This window comes from Heloderma suspectum, chromosome 5 (assembly GCF_057233095.1).
Source record: "Heloderma suspectum isolate Gila_16-S chromosome 5, 16-S_ref, whole genome shotgun sequence".
Taxonomy (NCBI): Eukaryota; Metazoa; Chordata; class Lepidosauria; order Squamata; family Helodermatidae; genus Heloderma; species Heloderma suspectum.
In genome coordinates this window covers 45,215,423-45,240,118 of record NC_139462.1, presented here as the reverse complement: position 1 = coordinate 45,240,118, position 24,696 = coordinate 45,215,423, and the positions used below count along the sequence as shown (strand labels likewise).

The window sequence follows — 24,696 nt, the reverse complement described above, 5'->3', positions numbered from 1 at the left end:
TCACAAGAGTAATTAGTGAAACCAAATTAATTCACTACAGTTGTTCTGAAGGACAGGCCAATTCATCCTTTCCTCTGGGTTCTAAATGTTAAAAACTTGTGCTGGGCAAGTAATCCATTTACTTTCAAGCAGGCATTTGTCCTCCCAAAAGCGAGGGTGACATTTTGGCAACTTTCAGTGGGATTAGGCAACAAAGAATGTTGGGAGTGATGACACTTCCCCTTACAGATGAAGTGGCAGAGGATTTTTCAATTCAAGGGGCAAAGCTGCAGATAGCAGTAGCCTGGTGGCATTTCTTATGTGCCCCAGAATGGCCCAATGGGAATGACGCTACATCGTGTCATAGCATCGTTCACAAGGTGGTGGGAGGAACATGGCTGGTTCACCAGTCAGACTTGAAGTTTCTCATTCAACTATAGATGAGACTTCAATTAAATTAACATACATAATATTGGGTTGGGTGGTGGAGTTGTCATCTGAGAAGTTCCCTTTTTATTGTAAATATTCAAACAAATGCATTCAGGGTAAAATTCATTAGAGCTGATCCTGAACAAAACATTGTGCTGCTTTCCCTTAAAAAATAAAATAAATGGGGGGGGGGGGGGCTCTCCTCTGAAAGTCATTTACAGTTTAATCCCAAAATGTCTTTCAGTTTTGCTCTGTCACATATTGAGATCATACACATCTTGTCTTATCTTTGCTCATTTGGGGGGACAACGTGATGCAGACTATTGCAGAAACCCAATAAAGCTGAACTGTCTAAATATTGCAGTTTAGTAGCCATTCTGTAATATATTGGATAACTATCAGAGAAGGAAGAGACAGACCTATATTTTTCACTAGTTAGCATAGCACTTATGCAGAACCATAGATATTACACCAAGGAGATTGAATGTTTGAGTAACTGGCCATAAATCTCTACAGTAATGCGGAGACTTAATAAATCCTTAGAGATTTTCATAAGAAAAAGGCAAAAAAGTACTGCCACAAATTGTAGTTTTATGAATATCTGATGAATTTTTTCTCTTACATACTTTTCTAAATTTAAAGATGAAAAATACAAAATTAAGACAAGAGTTAAGAGCATTCTTTATGACCCTCAAACCAAGGGAAATCCCTCCTAGAGAACACTTGGAATATGGAGAACGTGCTGCTAGACAGATTAGGTGCAAACTCCAATACAGGACAAGAAATGGACTCTGATACCAGAGCCTGACATGCCTAACATAAGCAAGTTTGTTCAGCACCAAGGACCGACTTCAAAATGCATTGTGATTCCATGGGTTGCATATTTTGGTTATATAACACTTGTAGGAATTCCCAAATGCAGTTGGAAAGCATGCTGAACTCCCAATATGCCAGGCAGGTTAAAAAAAAGAAAAGATAAAAGAACGCTCTGCACCTAGTGTGGCACTTTGTTTTCATGTCACTATTTTTAAAGCGTTGCAGAAATGACAACTCTCATCTCACATGCCAAGTTATAGCTATATCACTAAAGCTCTGTTGCTAGCCCCGCGTTTTCTAATATTCAGGATGCATTATGAGAGGAGTGTCAAAAGTACTGATTTCTGAATGCAATACCAACATGGCATTTATTCCCTAAACTGGATGCAATCACATTTTACACACTAGTATCTCTAACTTGTCGCCAAGAAAATTAGAGGAATTGTGTGGAGAGGAAGGAGGAGTGAGGCTGATTGAAATGGGACAGCCTGCAGGATTCTGAATAGCAGCTACAGGTTACACAGAATTGGTCTAAGGCTGCAGGCTGACTACTGCATTATATGGACTCTCTCAGTTCTCTCCATGAAAATGACTTTACAAGCTTTAAATAACCCTGCCTTATACCTATTTACTTCTAAAACAAAGTGCTCAGCACTAGCATGGAAACGTAAGCCTCATTCAGATTTTATATCCCAAACTATTAAGCATGCTCAACCTGTTCTGAACAAAATTTGCGCTAAATATAATTAGTATGTAAATGAGGTACTGAGAATATCAGGGTTTCAAATAGCTCAGGTTAGTCACAAATTCTATCACAAACTTTAAGAAGGGCTGAGCAAGGAAGATGAGGTAATTCATTTCCTCTCACCAATCATCATCAATACAGAAGCAAAGAAAGGCCAATAATATATAAACGGTAATCGTAAGTTCATATAGCAAAGCTAGAATTTTAAACATTTAAAGCTGAAGGTGGAAAGTGACAAGCAGGAACCGGGTTATGAAGAGATTATTCCTCCTAAATTTAAATAAAGGCAAACCTCCAATAAAATAATAATAATGTTTATCAAAATAGTAAATTCCATTGCTTTCACTTAAGACGACATTTAAAAGCTGGCTTCCAGGAACCGAAGTACAAAATTTCAAGCTGAAATTCAGTCCTTACAACATCCTTGTCAGAGTCCTCCAGACTAGTGTGACCAAAATTTGAGCAGATACCAATGTATACAATCAATCTATAAGCAGCTCGCTTAAGAGAAACAAAATTCAAACTCTCTGGGGAAAAAAGAAGCCACCCTTCTCCCTAATATTACATACATGGAACATAGCATCTGGCTGTTCTAGCAGTGAACAAGTTTGTGTTTACAAGCAGAACTCTAGAAATAATTTTCTATCATCCTTTTGGTAATCTCAATACTCACAGCACAATCCAGACAAAGTTGAAAATGCTTAAGTCTCAACAGCTTCAGCGGTTAACTATATTTGAATTTCTCCCCTTAAGATCAATGGTGCTTAAGTTTTCCAAGCAGAATCACACTTCCAGGGACTTGATTCTGCCTGTGAACAAGGCACATTCTCCCTGTGCGCCTTGCTTACCTGCAAAACTGTTGTGATTGTTGCCAGTGAAGTGATTTCAGCAGTGGCAGGCAGGTGCAAAAAGAATAATGAGAAGCTGCACATGGCCTGTGTGTTGCCCACCCCTGGGCTATGCGGACAATATATTGTTATACAGACACGAGATGTGAACAGAATGCTGGCAACAGCTTCTCTGTGCGTTCTATGAATCGTTACATTCTCAAGATCAGCCACCTTTTAAAACCAACAAAAATCGTTAACATTAGACCGGAGTCTTACGTTGATTAAATGTCAATATGATCACAGTCTCTTTTAACATCAGCACCTTATTTTCTATTATTGCAGTGGGAACTGAGTTACATTTTATTAGCCTGAGAAGAAATGTCTAGATGGAAAAGTGGAGAATTTGTTCAGTGTTTTTGAGTACTGTTTGAGGTGTGCGTTTTTAAAGGAAGATGCAGAGTAGGTGAAACTTCTTGAAAGTCACAACTGAAACAATCTCAAGAAGTCTCTGCCTTGATTTCAGCCTTAGTGAATGGGATATTGCTTGTCAAGGGAAAGGATGTCCCATATCTGAACTGGCTCACACAGCATGCACTAAAAAAAAATATTGGGCAGTAAACCTCTGGACTGAGCTGCTAATAAGTAAAACAGCAGAGCTAATACTTTCAAAAAATGGGGAAAGTGGTAGTATTAAGGCAGGGCAAAAATAAGACTTGGATGTGTTCAGCGAGGAGGAAAGCCTCCCCGATGAGTACTTCCCCGTCCTCCTCGGAACCCCCCCCTATCCCCCCGGAAATTAGTTCGGTTTCTCTCTCTGCCCCTTTCTCCCCGGCCAGCTGAGGTTCCACCTCTCCCTCCACCCCTTGGCGCGCCACCCCCTCGATCTTTTGGTGGTGGTGATTTAGGTCGGAGTCTCTCAATTTCTTCTGTACAGCCAGTTAGGTGGGAGTTTGGAACTGTGAAGTAGGATGTGTAGGTTTCTGCATTGAAGTTACTGTTCGTGAGTGTGGGTCCCACAGTTAACCAGCCTAAGAAAATAAGCAGAAACCAAATGAGAGATGCACACAAAGTTATATGCCTTGATCCTTTCCAGACTGGTCTACTGCAATACTACATAAATGTAGCATTGTAGACATTGTAGGAGGAGAAGCAAAAATTATTACGAAATAAAAACTACTAGTCTTGGCAATAAGATGCTAAATACAGAATTTGAACTCTCATTGCTGAAGACTCTATGACCCAGTTCACACGTAACAACAACCCATGGGTTGTTTAAACCATGGGTTGTCAGGCATGAGCAGCACCAAGCAAGTGCACTGTCTCCAGTGTACTCTTCACTTCCGCTTTCAATTAAAAACCTACGATCACTCCGTTTGTAGGTTGTTAACCTGATGTCCAAACCTGGACACTCTGGGTTGTTTAGATGTTAAACAAGCTAGAGTTAACTTAACAACAAATCACAAGTTAACTCTGGGTTGTTTAACCCCTAAACAACCCAGAGTGTCTGGGTTCAGATGTCACACTAACAACCTACAATTTGAGCAATTGTAGGTTGTTAATTAAAGTGGAAGTGAGGAGAACACCAGAAGCAGCATGTTTGCTCACTGCCACTCATCCCCACAAATTCATGGGTTAAATAACCCATGAGTCACCATAGCAGCACCGCTAGATTAGCAGCTCTGTAGAAAGGAGAGAAGCAGGCAAATATACTATCAGTACTCTCTCCCTTTCTTGGCAACATCATAAGTTAATTGGTCAATATCCTTATTTTTTTTTAAGAGTCCTTTTACCTACCCTACTTAAAACATGAGCTGCTAAGAGGTATGCATTTCTCAGCCTGATCCCTGACCTGAAGGTAGGGGAGTCTAGGAGGGGGCAATCCTATCTGGATCGATGGTCACCTCCGATCCCATGGGCAACCGCCTATCCAGTGCAGGGAGGGAGGAGTAATGAAGAGCGGATGTCCTCTGTACTCCCATCGCCCTGCTTTTGAGGCTAGACACTTTCGGCTGTCTAACCACAGGACCTCGGAGTGTGGGAAGAGGTGACCAGACAACACATAGGAAGGGTCATACTGGTACTTCCGACTTCCCCACCCCCAGGAACGCCTCGTTTCCCCCGCTCCACGCTGCTCTTTCGAGCGCGGAGCACAGGGCGAGCCACGCTGCCTACGAGGCAGCATGGGAGGGGTTGGAGGTCGGTTCTCCAGGAACTGACCTCAGAGCGCGGGCTCCAAGGTCAGTTCCCAGGAACCGACCAATCCTATGGCCATCTAGCTGCTGACTAGTGGCCATAGGATTGTGCCCTAAATCTGCATTTTAGTGCCAAAATAATTCTCCCTACAATAATACAATCAAAATTGAATTCTAACTATAGTATACTCAAATCTTTATTTGTACACACTTCAGAAAGCTTTTTTCATCCTTATGATCCCTGCTAACATTGGGAATATCTTCCACACACTTCATCACTCAAGGTGGAGCCATTTTGCATAGAAAAGTAACTCTTTGTAAAGGAATTCAATTCTGGCTCAAATTGCTTATAAAAGTTTCATCTCTCCGGTGATGACTAAGTAGCAAAAACAGACTAGCACTAACCTGGTCGGATTGTACTGTCCCGTCCAAAGAGATGAAGCCGTCGTCTTCCGAGACAAAAATGTTCAATGATGTGAAATATTTCCACAGGTTTCTCTATGTTGCCAATTTCTGGCTCTTCTGTGATAATTAAGTCAATATCAACATTAGCATGGATAAAGTCCCCGTCTGTACTACGGCGGACTGTTCCTTTAATGCCCATGAGGCAGTGTTCCTAAATAGAAACAAACAAAAAATATGTTTTGGGAAGCTTCTCAAACAAAAATAAAAAGTACAGAGGCATGATTACATAGGTGTAAGAGAACAGCATGTTGTTTTGTTTGAAGAGCTAATTAAACAACTAGCTAGAAACGAATGCAGTAATTGAGAGGTTCTATGGAATACCCTAGTCACATAAATCTAAAGAAATTAAGCTGCAGCAAAAGCATGAAAATCCCTTTTTCTAGAATGCAGTCATTTCAAAAAGCAATTCTGAAATGGAGGTGTTTGCTATAAAATCAGTTACATTGTACTGCAAGGTACACAACAGAAGTCTACTAGGAGTAATAAGTTAAAGCCTCGCCACATTATGGAAAATAAAAGATCAAGCAAAGTAAGAAAGCATATTTTATCAATCCGCTGTCCAAAACTGGAAGTCAAAGCTGTCCTCTTTTCCAGCATCTCTTAACACTAGCTAGTGCTAGAGCAGGCCCCTGCACTCCACCAGCAACCGCCCCCCCTTCCAGCCCAAGCCAACCAGCAGAGAAGGTGGGCAACGACTGCATAGCGAACAGTGGAGGCTCATTCTCTGTGGCACCAGCTCATGCTGGAAAGTAGGGAAGAGGCAGAGGTGACTTGAATGCTCAGCATGTATTTGTCTTGTGCTGAGTTCGAAATACCTTTAGAACATATTGATTGTAATAGTCTTATGTAAGCAGATTTGGGAGCCCCGTCGGTTGAAGAGCAAAGTAAATATATCTAAAATAAATAATGGCACTGCGATGGTTCAGGAGGAGAAGGGAGTGGCTGCAGTGGTGATGGCAGCAGAGATGGGCAGATGGAGGAAGCAGCAGCAGCAGCAGCTTCTCTCCAGTTCAGAACTCAGGAGGACGGCAGGGGTTGTGGGTCTTCCATACCAGCCTCCATATCTCCCATGCATAGGTCAACACAGATCTCCTGGGCTTGGGGCGAGGAGGGGAGAGAGAGTGAGGGGGGGATAATTTCAAGCCTCCAAAATTCAGCATGACAACCCTTCCACTGGGACAAGCACAAATCTTGGTTGTGTGCCAAGAACAGCCAATCTGTGGGGACCTCTGCATTCACTCCTCTTCTGTCAACACCTGCCCTCTTAGTGTTAGTGCCAAAGCTAACATTACTTTAAACGCAGAGCTAGCAGCTATGACATTTTCCTTTTTTTTTTACTCTAGAGTATGTCCAGGATCCCCAATCCAGATTAGGATCCTAGCATGGGGGCTGGGGTTTTTTAAAACCCTTTCCTCTTCACTGCAATCCAGATCAGGGCCCTGTAATTTATATTTCCAAATCCATTTGCTTTAACGGATCTTAGACTACTTTGCGTCTTTGACTGTGGGTTCTACAGGCAAGGTCCACATCATTTCTACGTTCTAAACAACAATTACCCACAGTTTCTATTTAGTATATAGAATCCAGTGTGGTGGAGATAAGGAATTTCCAGAAGTGTAAAAACAGTTCCAGTTTTATACAGCTTCTCTCCACAAACCCAAATCTTCTCCAGAGGTTCACTGCAGTATGCTATGGAGTCATTAACTGGCTTAGATAACCACGAAAACAGCCCAGTGCTTATTAAGCAGACAAAGACACTCAGTGCCTTCTCTTTTATAAGGATAAAGAGGAATTCAAGTGACTACGAAAGTCCATCCACAGGAAGTCTACATAACTGATGCAAAATTACTTGTGGGTTGTGCAGATTAAATTGGTTTTGGAAGAACGACACCCAAATGGGCAATTTTCCCTGGATCATAAAATGCTGATTTACTGAAGTCATCAGATAGTTTTCACAAATTTGCAGACATGAATGAATAATCATTTCCAGAACTTAAGCACAAGCTCTAGGAGTTTCAAATTCCAAAAAAGCAGAGAAAGAAAAATGACCACTCGATCCATTCAGAGATGGATTGCAATTCTCATTCACTGCAGTGCAGCTGCCACTGGTAGAGCACTGAGGTTTACATAAATGAGGTACTGATTTGAATCAACTTTAGTGCTGCATTAGAAAGAAAAGAAAGCCAAGGCAATACTCAAGGCCACTAAGCAAGTCACCAGTCAGGAAAAAACTGGCATGAATACAGGTAAATATCCATTGTCAACATGAATCATTTCCACCTTTTCCTCCTAAATATTTTGAGAAATGAGTAAGAGTAACAAAAGCTATTTAAGAAAGAGGTACAATAAGTCACAATTAAAGATTACAAATAAAGGACCTTGTTTCGTAAGATGTCACATCAGACCTATTAATAACCACTCACCAGGCAGGTGGTACAGTAGTGAGGAACCATTGCCTCTGGACACCCAAGCAGAGAAGGCATAAACTGGAAGATTTAGGCTCCCCCATCCTCCCACCTGCCATTTGAGACCACCAATGCATCATAAATGTCTACGATAGGTATGTGTGGGTAGAAAAATGTTGGCAGGCTCATTGGGCAACCAGGGCATGTTATAGGATTCAACAAATTTCTCCACAACTTTATCCTATGCTTTATTCTATTCTATTCATAACTATATTCTCCACAAGTTCTATTCTAGTCTATGCTAACCTAAATAAACCTAGCCATCTATACAAAAGAAACCGATTACTAACGAACAGATTGGTATTTGTGAAAGTACTATTAAAATATCCTCAGTTCTTTACTAGATTAAGCATGTATGCAAATGAATTTATTTAATCACTTCTCCTCCTTCTCTCCCCCCACCCGCCCTCTTCCGGTTATTGCAAACTCACCACAGTTCACCCTTCCTTTACCTCTGTAAAGCACAGTGGGTTGGATCCACACTTAGCTATACTCACAGCAGACCCACTAAAAGCAAATCATTAGTAACCTCAGTCCCATTGATTTTAATGGATCTGCTCCAAGTATGGCTACCTCTGGATCTTATCCTATGTATGCCAGTGAAGCTGTATAAATATTAAGTTGAGCCTCATCTTTAAAATTTGATTAGTGATAGCATACTTAGTGCTGTTACCATGAGGGAAGCTACCTAAAAAACAAACACCAAGGACCTAATTATACTATACACATACACAACAAAAAACTGATGCTGCTTTTCCAAGGGAAAATCTATCTCAGGAGGCAGTAACCTGGAGTACAAAAGACACAGGCGAGGAGGTCGCTTAACTATTCCCCAATTGGTGCCATGCGCAACTGCCTTTTCCTAGGGAAAGCACCCATCAGGCTTTTCTTAAACATGTGTAACACATAATAATGCCCTAAACTAAAGCTACACCTCTGAAAAAAATTCTCCAGGCAGCCCTAATGGCATTTTTCAAGGACAGAAAGCCTTACACAATTACCTCTACACTAAATTACTTCCTCACTAGATCAATTCCTAATGACATTCTATCAAACACAAAGTAATCTGTCAACACTGGCTCTTCTCCAAAATGATTGCTCAAGTAAGAAGCCAAGTTGTCCAAGCAACTGCTGGGGTTCCAAAAGAAAATGTATTGCGCTCTGCAGGGAAGGGATCACAGTCCCCAAACCAGAAGGATCACCCTTTGCAGCATTCTTGCTAGCAAGATATTTGATTTACATTTCAATGAAGGAGTCTTAATAGTTAACAAAATGAAAGTTAATCACATTGCACTCCCTACGATAGCAACATATTGGCACGAAGAAAACTATATAAGGCATTCTACCCCTCTTCCATCATCTCTCTGAAGGGTGGCAGAAGGGTAAAGTATTTCCATGAAGCTTTATCTGATCTGCATTTCAATCAGATGAGTGAATAAGAGCATTCAAAAGTTTCCCAGAAGAACTTCATGAAGCTGTTGGATGCAGACAGAGAATACTTTAATATTTACCCAGATGGAGCAAAGAATACACAAATGTTAAAACTTAAAGTCACTCATTTTCTAAAATCATTATCATATAAACTCACCTCTGACAGAAAGCAAGTCAACTGCTCTGAAACTGTTTTCCTAAAATGACAACAGCTACGAACAGTAACAGAGCATCTGATACTTTTTTAGATCTATTGATATAGTGAAGGAGCAGGTAGAAAGAAGTTTAGCCAAAGCTATACCTTTGTTCTTTGAAAGACAGCCTTAGGGTCCAGAGTCTTTGTCTTCCCAGGATTGTTTTTATTGGTTTTAATCCAACAGATATCCTCGCATCTTCTATAACCCCATTTGCGCAAACACTGAAAAATGTCAACAAAATAATGTAAAAGCTTTGTACAATGTATCAAGGTGCAGGAACAATGAGATGGATCCTGATTTAGATGCATACAGTGAGGCTGGAAGAAGCAGGCTTCCCTGCCCCTCCTTCCCACAACAGCCTCTCCTTCCCACAACAGCCCCTCCAGACCCGTGGAAATGCTACATTGAGGGTGGGGGACCCTGCTGAATGGGGTGGGCTGTGGTGTGGGGGAGAAGGAGCTCCCAAATTCCAGGTAGAGGAACCTTTCATGAGGAAAACTCTGCTCACAGAAGGTGTATCTGCTCAATTTTCAGAAATCGACCCAAACGCCTAAATCTGGATCCAACCCAATGTTTCAGTTCTGATATAACACAAAAATATCTTCATCTCCTGTGCAATTTTCAATCAAATTCAAAGTTTTTAAGAAATGGCTACATTAAGAAATGTCTGTATCATCCTCCCTTGCAATCCCCACCGCAATTATTCTGGGTGCAACTCTATTAAAGATGATTCATGCATCAGATTATTCTTGTGTAATTGGTGTATACACTACTGCCTTCATGGCACTAAGCATACTTACAGCACAATCCTATGCATATTGACTTTTCCATGGCGTTTAATGGGGATTACTCCCCTGTGTGTATAGGACTGCGGCCTTACTGGCTTCATGGGACATTACAGTCCTGTTAATATAAAATGCTTACATAAAACTGAAACAAGAGCATGTCAGCTTACTGATATCAAACACTGGCAATGGGTAGAAGAAATTATTGATTTCACAAGAAAAATAGTATTTGGCATACCAGAGACTGCAATGACTCATTCAACAAAAGGTACAGCAATCTGCCAGCAGAAGACATACAAGTTATGGAAAGCCTACTCTAAAAAGTGCACAGTATTTTTCACAGGTGTTTATGTAGAAAGTAAGGATTAGCATTCAATTGATTTTATGTCTGCTTTAACTCATTACTAGAACAAAAGAGATAATCTGCATTTAAAATAAACATTAAGAACAGAAGCCCGATTCAGGTGTTATACTCATGAATAAGCCCAACCTGAGAGCACGGAGTAGGACTATGCCAAGAACACCTTCCCCTGGTGTCCACACATACTGTGCAAATGTCTGTAGGGAAAGAGCCTTCATGCATACAGCTGCACAGACAAAAGCCTTAGCCTTGAAGTGGTTTGTGCTGTAAGCAGACACCAAAAGCAGCAGCTATTTGCCATGTGTGACATCAGGGGCACAGCCATTTGGTAAAGACCTGCTGGCGTGTTGGGTTTACTCATGAGCATAACACCTGAATGAGGCTAGACCCATCTTACAAGTTCTGAGTAATTATGTGGCTCAGTGTCATGTGGAGCATCATCTTACCACTCTGCCAAGATCCAGGCCCTCCCCAGAACCACACCAAAGGAAGACAAATGATCGTGAGGCAGCAATTTCTTCGATGTCTAGCTTCATAATCTGCAAAAGGCAGAAAAATGCAGAAATATTTCTTATACGCAACTGGCTAATGGATAGCTACAAGCGTTCATCCTGAGAAGCAGTCTTTCAAATAAACCACTTCTCTAAAATTCCCCACTCTGTCCTTAGACCAGATTAAAATACTTACTAAGCCATTCCTTTCTGTTTTTCTCAATCTCTATCCTTGACTTAAATGGAAGTAGAAATATTTCAATGAACAGATTCAATTTTTAATCCAGGCTAATGTAAGCCAAATCTATTCTATTGTGATTTTTTTTTTTTTACTGGCTTCAAATAAGATTTAAATTTATCTAAACACAAGCATTTTTACTTTCCAAGTGCATGTTTCCATTTCCATTAAGCTAAAATATTTTAGCTTAGTGCCATTCATTAACTATGCAAGCATAAAGGACAGTATCCAAAGTACTCCTACACAGAGTAGACACATTGAAGTGAATGGGCCTAGTCTAGGTAGGACTACCATTGGATACTGCCCAATGATGCTCGGCTTCACTTTATATTACACATTCAGTCCTTCTCAGAAACTGCCCAAAACACATGATATAATCAATAAATATTCATTCTTAAATAATACATCTCTCATTTCCATCTTCAGAGAAATATGAAAGTGTTACAACGGAGACAGGGGGTAAAATAATTTCTACTGAAGATAAATGCATGGGCTGTAATTAACTACAGATGCACACAAGTTAGGTTTCGTTTGTAACTTACTAACATGTACATTTCAGTACCACAAGGAAGATCACTAGGCTCAATAAATGAAATTCTGAGATCTAATACAAGAATTCATAAGAATTCTTGCTTACCGAGTTGTTTCTAGAATATGCAACTCAAACTCTACTTCACCTACCTCAAAGTTCTCATTGCTGGTATCCTAATATCTCAGTAGTTTGTATATACGGATATCCATAGCTGTTCTTTATGTGGAGTATACTGTTTGCTATCCCAGAAATTGTGATTCAAAAACAAAATTCCTCCCCAAATAATTCAATTTGATTTAGTATAATAAAAAAGGTAAGGAAAGTACTCCTTTGGTTCATGTTTCCACTACATGACAACCTTCCCTAACCATGATTAGTCTCATTTGCCTGGCACATCACAGAAATTATTTCTAAATCCATTTAGTACAACCAGGTGAGTGTAGCCCAACACTCTGTAGTTGGCCTACACTCACCCTGTTGTAATACATGCCATGTATTAATAAACTTACGGCTGCAGTTTGTACAGTACAGTTTATTAGCTGGATGTCAAAACTACAGAATTATAATGAGCCCATGCCAGAAAATAATAATGTATCCTCCCTTTCCTCCCTTTAAGAGCATCCCTTCTTAACAGAAAGTATAGGAACAGAGAAAACTGTCTTATAAAGCCAGACCACCCGCCCTTCAATTTCAGCATTTGCACTTACTGACAGCAGCTCTCTGAGTTTTCAAACAGAAGGTTTTCCTAGCCCTACCTGGAGATGCTAGGGAAAACCATGTGCCCTTACCTGAACATACTTTTTCTTATTCAAAAGACCTCTCACTCTCTTTAATATTGCTACCTTGAGTGCCATTTCTTGGTAGAAGTTGGGGTATAAATCAAATAAATAAGGAATATTTCAGGAGATCAACAAGTGGCATCTTTCAGCCATGAATAAATCCCTACCATGTCCAACCAACTGTTCAGCCTCAGAGATGACTCAATGCTAGCAAGAAGCCTATTCTAGGAAAAAATCAATCTGTGTACCAATGTGGGTGGCTATTAGGTAGTCTTGCTTATGTCCTCAATAGCTTCAAAATTGTATGAGACAAAAAAAGTGCAAGTAAAATGACTTTAAAAGCAATGGACAATGGCAGCAGCATAATTTTCTTGTGGTTCCACAGCCTTAGCTAAACAAAAAATAAAATTGGGAGGGGGGGGGGAATAGGACAGACCATGACAGAGAAGAGACAGATTGAGGGATACAATGAGAATCTGGAAGGAATCTACTACATTGTAGAGTGGCGAGTTTCTAGCCACTAGGTGTTCACAGGGATTTAAAGTTCAGGAAAAGAGTTGGACAAGAGAGTTTAGGAAGCCAAGTTAAACTAAATATATAAAAAATGTTTTAGGCTGCAATCCTATGTACATTTAGATAGGAAAAATTCCTACAACTTCCAGGCAGGCCCCAGCCAGCCATACTGGCTGGGGCATGCTGGGAGTTGTAGGGCCTTTTCTTTCTAAAAATCTATAGGACTGCAATCTTAATGTCATTTTTCCATAGAAAACTCACATCATCCCAAGTCCAGCACTTCTCATTAGCTGTAATGCCAGTCTCTCTGTAGTATTCTTCTAGTGGTGGTTCCAAAAGAATGACATCGAACATGGACTTGAGTTCACGAAGATCAAAAGCCTCCAAGTCAGCTTGTAAATACCTATCCACACAAATGAAAAATAAAATGCTTCAATCAGTGCAGTATTTTCTATATTGATAATTTCTCAGTGCTCACTGTCTAACAAGGATACAGATCTCATGCAATTTTTACATGTTGGACAAAAGTATTTGTTATTTAAGTATACAAATAGCAACACACTCTGAGAATACAGCTCCTAGAGTGAACCTAAACAAATATCCATTGTTGTTGGTTTGAACGTAACACTTCGAATTTGTTACAAATTTAGCCCTAACAAGAATGGATAAATATCTCCTTAGCACACAGAAAGTGAAGTCTGAAAAATGGTCTGGCCACCACTACCCTATTAATGTTTACACATACGGCTACAAAAATTATAATTGTTGTTAGATCAAAAATTAGTTTTGTGAGCAGTGCATTCTGAAGTCACCATATCTTAAATTAAATAATTGTATTATAAAAATAAATAAATAACCCCCTAACAAGAACTTGTTAAACACACCCTCTAACAAGAACTGTTTCCTTTCATCAGGACTTGAACTCAATACCACAATTTAGTCAAACTCATAATAAGAGTTAACACCCAATTTTCTACGCAATTGCTAGCAATTTCAGCGAACAAACGACTTCTACAGCTATGACATACACTTTACATTTCCCTGCTTTACTCCAGAATCCCATTTGATGAGTTTTCTGGGGCCTTTTCTCCCTAGAGACAATTAGCATGGTAGCTTTTTAAGGAGCACTTCGGTGATAAAAAATCATTCTTACTATAGCTAATTGGCATGGTATAATGTTCTCCCCACCTACTGACTTTTATTTACCAGTTTCAATCCAGGACTGGTTGACTCTACTTATGTGCAAGTAGGAGAGGGGGGAATCTGGGGGTAGTGTTCAAGAGCAATCACTGTCTGCTGAGAAAATCTGGTTTTAAACACAAGCGAAGCCACCAAATCAAATAACCACAACAAAATTGATATATTCCTCTGAAGTTCACATTGCTTATTTTATAAATACAACCCCCCAAATAGAACATGCAAATCTTAAACAGGTGCTGAAAGAAAGGATCTTAGAGGTCAGCCAATGTTAAGTCAGGCTGGAGAAAAGAATCCATCCCATTAAATGTACTTACATAGGGGGAGTGTTAGATTTAGATATTAGCTCATCCTTCAGTCTAATGAGCTCCCGGAGCTTTGGATATTCTTCAAACCTGTCCGCTAAGCCTAAGAGGAAAACATGCCAATTTTATATTATGGAATGAAACTTTCATAAATAAGTGGTCACAGGGAAAGAGGCCTAATATATGTGATACACCCTCTAACATGAATAGTTTCCTTTCATTACGACTTGAACTCAATACCACAATTTAGCCAAACTCATTTGGTGGAGGTAACACCAAATCTTCTACCCAACTTCTAGAGCTGTGACACATATAACTTTAGACTAGATTACAAAGATAGTCTTTCCCAAATCTTTAAAAAAATAATTCCAACTGTATGCTTATGTTACTCTTTTACACACCATGTATAAAGATAACATACATAAAATAAATAATAATTTCTTATTTTAAGAGATTTTCCTGGTGTGTGCACATGTGTTTCAAGCCTGCCACACTTATTCATAATAGAAACTCTTGTATTGTGGACTGATTTAGCATTGGAAGCCTCTGCATACCTCATGACCAATTAATCAGAGAGTTTGTTGCATGACATTCTCTGAGAGTGAGTGTTTAATTCCTTTTTGCAGATGTCTGATTGAACGTCCACTATATTACAAGGCAGAGGCCTGCCTAAATCTAAATGTTGCTTTCTGCACTTAACATCCTTGGAGTAATTATAACATTTTGCGTCTCTTGAGCCTAACACCCCAATCACAATGTGCCTATCATATAATAATAAATAAACATATAAACATATAAACATAAGATAGATGTTAATTTCTGAAAAAGAAACCATACAACAAAATGATGCACTGTATTCAGAAGTCACATACAAATAATTGAAAGGTGATGCTTTTTCTGAGACAGGATTTAAAAAAAAAAATTCAGAACCCAAATGTGGCAGTAAAACAAAGAAAACTGTATTGGTCCATAAGAAAAATTCCAAAATCCACAGGCAAGGAATACTTTTATTAGGAAAAACTGAAAAATGCACAAAATTGTGGGTCAACATTCAAGATCTCCAGATCTCTTCATCAGGCAAGATGTTACCAAAAAACAGGAAGGGTGAGGAGGGAAAAAAAAGGTGACTTGATGTTGAAGTCTGCATGGGCGAAGTCTTAAGATGGAGCAGAGAAGGAGGTACAGACTTACATGGATTAGGCTCTACTACGGGTCATGCAGGTTTCAGGTTAATACCTTAATGCCTAGGACATGTTTGTTGGGACAAACATGTAATGGCCAATGCATTTTGGAAAATATAAAATCCAATTGCTATTCAGATTTCTCTCAACACATTTTAATATTCCCAAGGCACCACTCATTTAGCAGACACTGTATTCACAGACAGATTTGAAAAAGATCTCACATTCTATCTTTCCTAGGAAAACAGTGAATAAAACATCATGCAACACACATACAGAAGCCTTACAGGAAACATGAAACACTTCTCTGTTAATTTATTCATGTTAAACATACCCACATCTCTGATGAAGTTCTGAGGTCTGTGTCCAGTATCCACAAAGTGCTGGCAGTAATCGTTGTGAGGATTTAAACTCTGGGTCCCCTACAGGAAGAAAAACACCAAATAATAAAGACTGGGAAGATGAGGCACATAACGGATACACTGATCTGATAGTGGTGTTTGCATAAGGAAGATCTCAGTTCTACGCACAAGGTTTGGCAAGATGATCTTCTGGTCTTTTCCAGACTACTATAGCAAGTTAGGATAACAGATCAGTGAAGGACCTCCAAATACATAAAATATTTTGCTCATCTCTTTTGCAACAAAGAATATGTAACTTGAATATTCAGTCTTGTAATCATCTTTAGCAGACAGCTAACCAAACAGGATAGCAACCATTTTCAGACAAGTAGTTTTGCCTGCTTTCAAAAACCTATCATATTATCGTGGACTGCTGTAGCTTTAGTATTTGAAGGTGGTCACATGGTTTAAAAGTAATCTACAAATTCAGTTAGCTATATGAGGTCTTTATGAAGAAGCTTTTATTAATCCAATAGGAATATTCAGGTCCTAACTTTGTATTTGCAGTTATTTCAGTTGCAAAACAATGCAAGTTAAACCAGTGTCAACACTGAGGTACATGAATTGGTTACCTTAAGAAAAGTACTGGAATCTTTGTAAATTTCTTCTTCATATGGCAGATTCTCTTCATCTTGCTGCAGCTCTACTTCATCCTTTGGAATAAAGCACATTTTATACGCATGTAGAGACAGGATGTTTCTCTTCTCATTATCATTCCACTTCTTAATGAAGGAAGAAGAGGTCTGTCTATGAACAGCAGCATCCTGCAACAGCAGATCATGAGTAGTTCCAGTGCAAGTTTGGGAAGACAGAACAAGATCTGATGCCCCTCTATGTCATAACTGAGGTTACGGACCCACTTACATTTTACCAGGTACTCTACTTTAACCTCGATACCCTAAGGAGGAACCAGAAATCAAGATTTCCTAACGCATACAACGATTTGCCCCCAACTGGAATAAAATGAATGGAAGTTCAATGAAAGCTAATCACCCAGCCACCCAGAGTGGCTGGGTGACTAGCCAGTTGGGCGATTAATAAATTTAATAAATAAATAAAGTTTAAGGGAAGCTGGCACACTTCTCTAGCTATGGACTCTTCATGTTTAATTATGGCTCTCCGACTGTCAGCTGAGCCACTCTGTAGGGCAGCCTTCCCCTACCTGGTGCCCTTCAGATGTGCTGGACTGCAACTCCCATCGTTCCCAGCCAGCATGGCCAATATCAAGTTTGGGAGAAGACCACTGTAGGAGATGCAAGACTCTTGCAGCAAGTCTGAGGAGGAGCACAACTGCTTGGAGGAAGGTTCCACAGGTAGCACTGTCACAAGACAGGCAGCTCATTTCCAGGACTTGTGCACTGTCCTCTCCTCCCTAGCTGCCCCTCCTCCAAAGGAGAGTCCTGACATGGGCAGGATGAGAGCATGAAAGTGGGAAGCTCCAGCTGGAAGCTCAGTAAGCAACAATTAAAAGAAGAAACCACTCAGCTCCCGTCCTCCAGCAGCCAGACAGATATTTATCACCTCCTTATCTTCTGATGCATTCTGGCCCAACAGAGTCCCAACTCCTTGAAAGTGCTCCCGCAATCCACATTTTTGGGAAAAGAAGAGGGTGGGGCATTATCTGTGTTCCAAGGGAATGAAAACTGGAAACACTACCATTCCAAACATACACAGCCAGAGAAAGGAAAGGGCTTGAGGGAAAGCAGCACTGCCAAACATGGGGCAGGGGAGAAAGAGAGAAGGCAGAAAATCCAGTTGCAGATCATATTTAGAAGGCGGTTAAGCTCAAATAGTTTGAGAAACTCAGAATTGGAACAAAAGTACTAGTACTGAAGCAATATGCGGCAATATTTTAAAGGCACCCTTTAAAACAGCTATTTGATCCTTCTCAAATAATTTGTCAGATGAAATGCAAAATACTTAAAAGGGGATCTAAAGGTAACACGGTTTGGGTAACATCCCTGAGCTCGATACCCAAAGGCATGATATTACGCTTGACACAGTGTCCAGGATCAGAGGACAGGTCACGCATATGAAACCCCTGCTCTGGGGTTGTCGTGTTGTGTGAACCTGTTGTGGGTTATGCGAGGGTTGTTTAACCCTAAAACAGATCGTGGATTACGCGTGGGTTGTTTAGCCCTCACATAATCCATGCTCATCAGGTTTGCACATGACAACCCCCAAGCAGGGGTTGCATATTCAAAACAGTGGCTGCACACACCCTGCACCACCACAGCCTGTTGCATCATGCGAACAGCCCCACTGAGACTAATACCGAATTCATACGGAGTAGATTCTCATGGGTTCATTATTCATCTCCACAACCCTACCATTAATGAAAACAAAAGCAACTCTCTCTCTCTTTGGAGTTTTGTTACAATAATTACTTACACTTACAATGTAGACTATTTTTGCCTTTCAAATTCCATTGCCACAGAGGTCGTTAGGTGCCAGAGCAGCTTAAGTGGAAATTGTTGCCAGTGCTCATATTATTTTTTTTTAATCTTGGTTTAAACTGTTCTTGCTCTTAATTGACAAACTGCTTTCTGAACTTGGATTAAATCAAGGAGCAGCTTAAGAGTACGTCAGAGGATAGGCAGGGAGGAGAGAGAGTAAGGATGATATTTGGAAAAACACAGGTGTGCCAGCAGAGGGTACACATACTTCTTTGGATTTTGACTACTTCTTCCTTCTTAATTCACTACATTGGGTTTTCCTTAACTTGTTAAAGTCAGATCTCATCTTAATAGTTTTATTATTTCACATCATACTTGGAGCTGTCACACCTAAAAGTGTCAGTAACATTCTCTTATATTAAGAGAAGCCTATCTCACTAGAGTTGCAAAATAAGGTTTTAGATAGTCACTGGCTGTACAACTATCAGTATAGATCTCATAGAATCATAGGGTTGGAAGGGGCCTACAAGACCATCGAGTCCAACCCTTGCTCAATGCAGGAAGCCTGATTCCCAGGCGGTCTCCCATCCAAATACTAACCAGGGCTGACCCTGCTTAGCCTACGAGATCAGATATAATATGTCGTTAAGGCACCAAGATGGTTCTCTTCCCAGAGATGATTATCAAACTATTCCTGAGTCTTGTACCAAAATTATATTTTAACAGAGATAACCAAGGAGGGTTCTTAAGGCTTTAAAACCACTAAATTATGTATTGTGGCCTTAATTATTAAAGTTGTATTGCCAAGGTACTCTGAAAATTTTAGTCTTATGACAGAGATGCCTTGCAAGGTAATGCTCCAAATCACTGCATTTAACATAACTCAATTAGAAAGATTCAGAACCATGTTTCCATTATAGGAAGACCTATTATTTCATCATTCCCTTACCTTATATTCTTCTATTTCTTCTTCATCAGCTTCTCCCTCATCTGGAAATTTGCGTTTGGCATTTGGTGCAGATGTATCATAAGCAGCCCTGGAGATGTGAAATATGATAGCATACTAATCTATAATACATTTAATAAATAAGTTAGTTTGAAGTTTTCCCCACTTATTTCTGCCTTTATTTTAAGATTGCTGGTTCCTATCTCACTGACTTTGGCATTATCTTTTCTTTCATAGCACATCAGGATTCCCTTTTTTAGGGGGGGGTGGGGGTTCCTTTTTGGGGGACTGTGGATGCCCAGTCTCTTCAAACATCCCTCAATGTTGAAAAAGGTTCTCCCTCCTTCAACTGATAATGCAAGCAGCAATTATTTCTGCTAGTTCATAGGCTGAACTTCTGAAAGGAATCAGAATTGTGTAAGGGAAGAAAGATAAGAGTTTATTTTGTTTCCTGAATAGTACTTGCTTCTGTACCCTTGGGTTAGTGGGAATTCACATAAAAGAGCTGTCCTTTCTTGTGTGGGTCCCCACTAGCCCGAAGGGAACAGCAGTTTGGTGGCCAATTTTATTTACCAAACCGTGGCTTGGCATTATATATGCACTGACCCTTTCTGCATAGTGATATAGAAGTTACAATTAACTACATTAATTATATCCTGAATCCAACAATTTTCATTTTTTGCAGGGCATCTCATTCAGCGGTACAAAGGAACTCCTGCTTGGCCTAAAGTTTTGCCATAGATAACGTGGAAATTCAGGCAACAATGTTTAGGGTGCAATCCTATGCATGTTTACACAGGAAGAAGTCCTTCACCTTCCAGCATGCCCCAGCCAACCACGTAGGACTTTTTCCTGTCTAAACATGCATAGCATTGTGCCCTTAGAGAACTTACTAAGGACATTAAATATGGTTGTAAATAATGATCAAAAAGCATAGTGATGAACACATTTTATTTTTCAACTCCTCTATCCCAACAACAGAATCCATTCCCAAATTTGTGCTTAGAAATTGAGAAAAGAGGGAGAGTTAATACCTCCCATTTCTAGACTAGCTGGAGATATGGGGAAGTGTTGAAAGGGTAAGGGAGACTGACAAGCATCAGTTCAACACTTAAAAGCAACAGGATTACATTGCCAAGTGGGAGATATTGCTCCCCCCCCCCCCGGCTTTGGTGCACTTACTTCATTCACCCTTCCCCCCTCTTTTTGGTTCTTCTGAATTGTGCTATTAAGTCCCTCCTTTCTCTTATTATTTCTCTTATTTCCCTCCTGGGCCTTAGAAAATTGTGTGCAAATTAGCCTAAATGCAGCCTCATCTTGTCAATTTCCTTGTATGTTACCTACTCCACTTCAGTGCTCCCTTTGACAGCTGAAACATACAAGGAAATTGACAGGGATACCTACATATATCGGACAGCCAAATCTGCACTCCTGCACACTTGTGAAAGACCAACAAAACAATAATAAAATATATGACCCCATTTGTGCAATTTTGGGGCACCAATTTTTTTTCTTCAAGGGCTAACGACTGACAGTCCTTCCAGACTGCTGTTTCGACATCGGTGGAGGGACAGTCACTGGCGAGAGAAGCTGGAGGCAGCACTGGCGAGATCACAAAGAGCGGCATGGGGGGTTTGCCACTCTTGCTGAACAGCTCTGTAGTCACTTGGCACAAGCTACAGGGCCAGGTTTGGATATCACAACAAGCCACCCTGAGAACAAACTATCCTCAGAAGACCTACTACAAGCCATGAGTTCTCAGGGTGGCTTGCTGGCAAACAATTCCCAACGCTAGATCACCCATGCTGGGTTCGAACCCTACCATGGCTCATACACCACTGCGGCTTATCATGATGTGCGAACCTAGTCTCTCCTCTCTGTGAAATGGTCTCATTATGAGAAATGCAGACCGCTTTTAGTACAAACCTGCATGTCTCTCTTGTTTCAGCAATTTCCCTCTGCTCATCCTTGCTATTCAATACTGCACCAATGCTATCAGCACTTTCAGCCCCCAACTAAAAGAAGAGCAACACAAAGGAATAATTAATAAAGCTTCAACAGAAGGACAGCATACTTTCACCACTGACAGCAAGTTAAGGATTTCTTTTTCTAAAGGGATTTAAAGACATCCTTTGTTTTTCTTGTAAACGCTTTGTTTAAACTCCTGTGACTGAAGTGAAATTCAACGGATGTAATGTGTGCCAAAAAGGAAAATGCACTGTGAACAGGAGGCACATTGAAATTGGAAAATAAAAACGTCTTTATTCTGAATTTCCTGATGAAGGCCTATTCGGGCCTGAAATGCATTGGGATTATAACACTTTCTCATTTCTGCCCATTATTGTTCTACTTCAGGTGGCCTATCTGGGGGGTTTCTAGCTTGTTGCAGTCAAATTCCTAGTCCCCTGTGCTGACTAGGTGAGACTAAAAACAAGGCTCAGCTAATGAAATAGCTTCCCAATATGCAGCTCTCCAGTCAGAAGATTCCCTAAAGGCAGAGGGCATACTTACAGCCCAAATCAATGCCTGTTTGCTCAGAAGTAAATCCCACGGAATTCAGCGGGGCTTAGCCACCCTTGCTTTAGGGCAACATAAACGCCACCGCCGTGTATCACTGATAAAAGCGCCTGATAATGTGCGGGGTGCTGCACGAATGGAGACATGCGCTCCCTTCGCTAACAGCCCCGAGGCCGGGCTGAGCTCCCAGCCTGAGCCTGAGCCTGAGCCTGAGCCTGAGCCTGAGCCTGAGCCTGAGCCTGAGCCTGAGCCTGAGCCTGAGCCATCGCGGCAGCACGGAGACGCCTCCCGCCCCCCGCAGCGGCCACGGCCCGCTCCCCGACCCCCCGCGTCGAGCTTTACGTCGCACGCGCCTGCCAACAGCAGCCGCAACGCTAACTGGGGAAGTGCCTTATAAGACCCCCCGCCCGCCACGCCTCGGAGGCCGGAACGCGCACGCGCGGCGGCGCCACCGCATTCCGAGGAGCGGCCGCCGCGCTCTAGTAACGGTCGCGGCCGGGCCCCGGATGGCCGTGCGCTCGTCCCGTACCTGCTGAGCTAAGAGCTGCCTGCGCAATTTCTGCCGCTCCCTGATCTCCTGCAGGCGGCTGTTCATCCTCATCCCACAGACGCGCCAGGTAAGGGGCCGCCGCCTCCGCCTCGCTTCCGGCGCACACTTAAGACGACACTTCCGCCTCCCCTCTGGCCAGTGCCATGGACGTAAGGCATTGCCGGTCCGTGTGTAGGGATGAATTCAATAGATTACAGCATGTGGAATGGGGTCGCTTCTGTTCCGGTCGCTGTGAGCCGCCATAGTTGTTGAGGGCAAGAGGAAGGTCGACATTTGGGAACTTGGTTGTGGAAGCGGGCGAGTAACAGCAGTTCGATGGGAGGGTCATGCAAACGCTTTAGAAATGGTTGCCATGAATAAAGCAACACTGCACACCAGGTTTGGTGTTCACATTTTATCACGTTATCTTTCAAAAGGGCTCTAGCATGTTATTTTTTCAGGTATCTGCGGTCAGCGTCCCCAGTTGGGTTCCTGCAGATGTGTGGGACTACAACTCCCATGATTCCCAGCCAGCATGGGAAGGCATTGATCTACACTCCTGCCATAGGTATGTAAGGAACAGCAGATGCATACTTAGCTGACAGACTCAGGTCATGAACTTCCTTCTACAATTAGCAAATGTAGTGTTAAAAACTATTCTAAGTGTGGTTACCCATTAAAGGCCACTGCAGTACAATCCTGTGCATGCTTGCTTCAAAGTAAATCCCACTGTGTGCAATGGGGTTTACTAGGTAAATGTGAATAGGTTTGTGCTGTTAATTTCCTGCACTTCATGGTCTTTGCTTAAGGAAATTCCAGAATGATCCTTGAATACAGGACAGATTACTCCCCCTAGTATTAGTTTATTGAGATGTTTCACTCTGCATAACAATATTTATGAATAATAATAGAAACGAAAGAGAATTAAAATAAAAACATGTTTTGATAGATATGTCTGGTATTTTTATTTATTTAATGGCATCACTAAATGTGGCACTTTACAGAATATAAGGTAATTATGATAAGACATGGATAACTTGGTATGCAATTTTATTTATATGATTGACCTCCCACATTCTCTCCATTTTGCTAATTTTCTAATGTGTACATATTAAATAGAACAAGTCTTATTAAGAATGCATTTAAACAATAATAATTACATTGAAAGAAATACAGTAGGTCACATGCCCTATATAGCTCTCTGCTCATATGTATACTATATATATATTACTAGCATTCTTCTGTCACAAGTATTTGACAAAGTAGAAAATGCAAGTTTGCCCTAATGCCGTAAATTATCTTTCTATTTTACTGAAAATCACTTTAGAGTTCCTTTTACACCAATATTAAGCACTATTCATGTTCTCAATGAGTTTTGCCATGCCCTGGATTGCTTAACTATTGCTCCAGTGATCAAAGAAACATGGACAGACATGCCCAAATTGTTCCAAATTTCCTGGAGAAACGTAGTGGTTTCTGGAATGCTGTCAAATGGTTTGTGGTGAGACCAAAGTAGGTTCCCTAGTTCCCTATTCAATTCTGCAATGCAGCCTGAATAAATAACAGGAATTTGAATTTCCTGCCCTTTCCCCACCCCTGCCATAAAAGCTTTGGAGCACATCAAATCATGTGACCAGACCACTGGGAGAATTTGGTTATGGCTGGTCTTCTAAGAGTTCATTTATGTGCAACTTCTTAAGCGGAGTGTCCCCTTCTGTCACAATGGAAACAAAATTTAAAATAAAGATTAGGATTTCAGTAGTACTTCAGCTCAAGGATATATATCGAATCACTCAAGGTCATATGACTAGACCTCTGGGAGATTGTCTGATAAGAGCTGCTGTGCACTACATTCTTACAAATGGGGTGCCTGTATCCCTCATAGTAGTAACAAAATATGAATAGAGAAATGGAATTTGAGCAGCTGTTCATTCCCAAATACATTTTAGCCCACCTCAAATCATATGAGCAGATGA

The 24,696-nt window shown here is 40.9% G+C and overlaps 1 protein-coding gene across 1 annotated transcript; it reads right to left on the bottom strand.

The window, feature by feature from the left end:
- Positions 1–466: 466 nt before the first annotated feature.
- On the bottom strand, positions 467–22,845 carry METTL14 (methyltransferase 14, N6-adenosine-methyltransferase non-catalytic subunit). Its single transcript, XM_084855911.1, has 11 exons — positions 22,721–22,845; positions 21,601–21,689; positions 19,678–19,765; positions 16,905–16,985; positions 16,266–16,353; positions 14,763–14,853; positions 13,510–13,651; positions 11,142–11,234; positions 9,654–9,770; positions 5,397–5,607; positions 467–3,827 (listed from the first exon to the last, which is right to left on the bottom strand). Exons 1-11 carry the CDS (start codon positions 22,790–22,792, stop codon positions 3,523–3,525), a joined length of 1,377 nt encoding a protein of 458 aa, XP_084712037.1. The 5' UTR covers positions 22,793–22,845; the 3' UTR covers positions 467–3,522.
- Between the last annotated feature and the right edge of the window lie 1,851 nt (positions 22,846–24,696).

Excerpts from the sequence above, each read along its gene's own strand:
- METTL14 (XM_084855911.1), bottom strand. The coding sequence starts at position 22,792 with ATGAGGATGAACAGCCGCCTGCAGGAGATCAGGGAGCGGCAGAAATTG. Across the intron at positions 13,652-14,762 it reads AAATCTAACACTCCCCCTAT|GTATTTACAAGCTGACTTGG; the intron begins GTAAGTACATTT and ends TTGTGTGGATAG. Across the intron at positions 11,235-13,509 it reads AGTGCTGGACTTGGGATGAT|ATTATGAAGCTAGACATCGA; the intron begins GTGAGTTTTCTA and ends TGCCTTTTGCAG.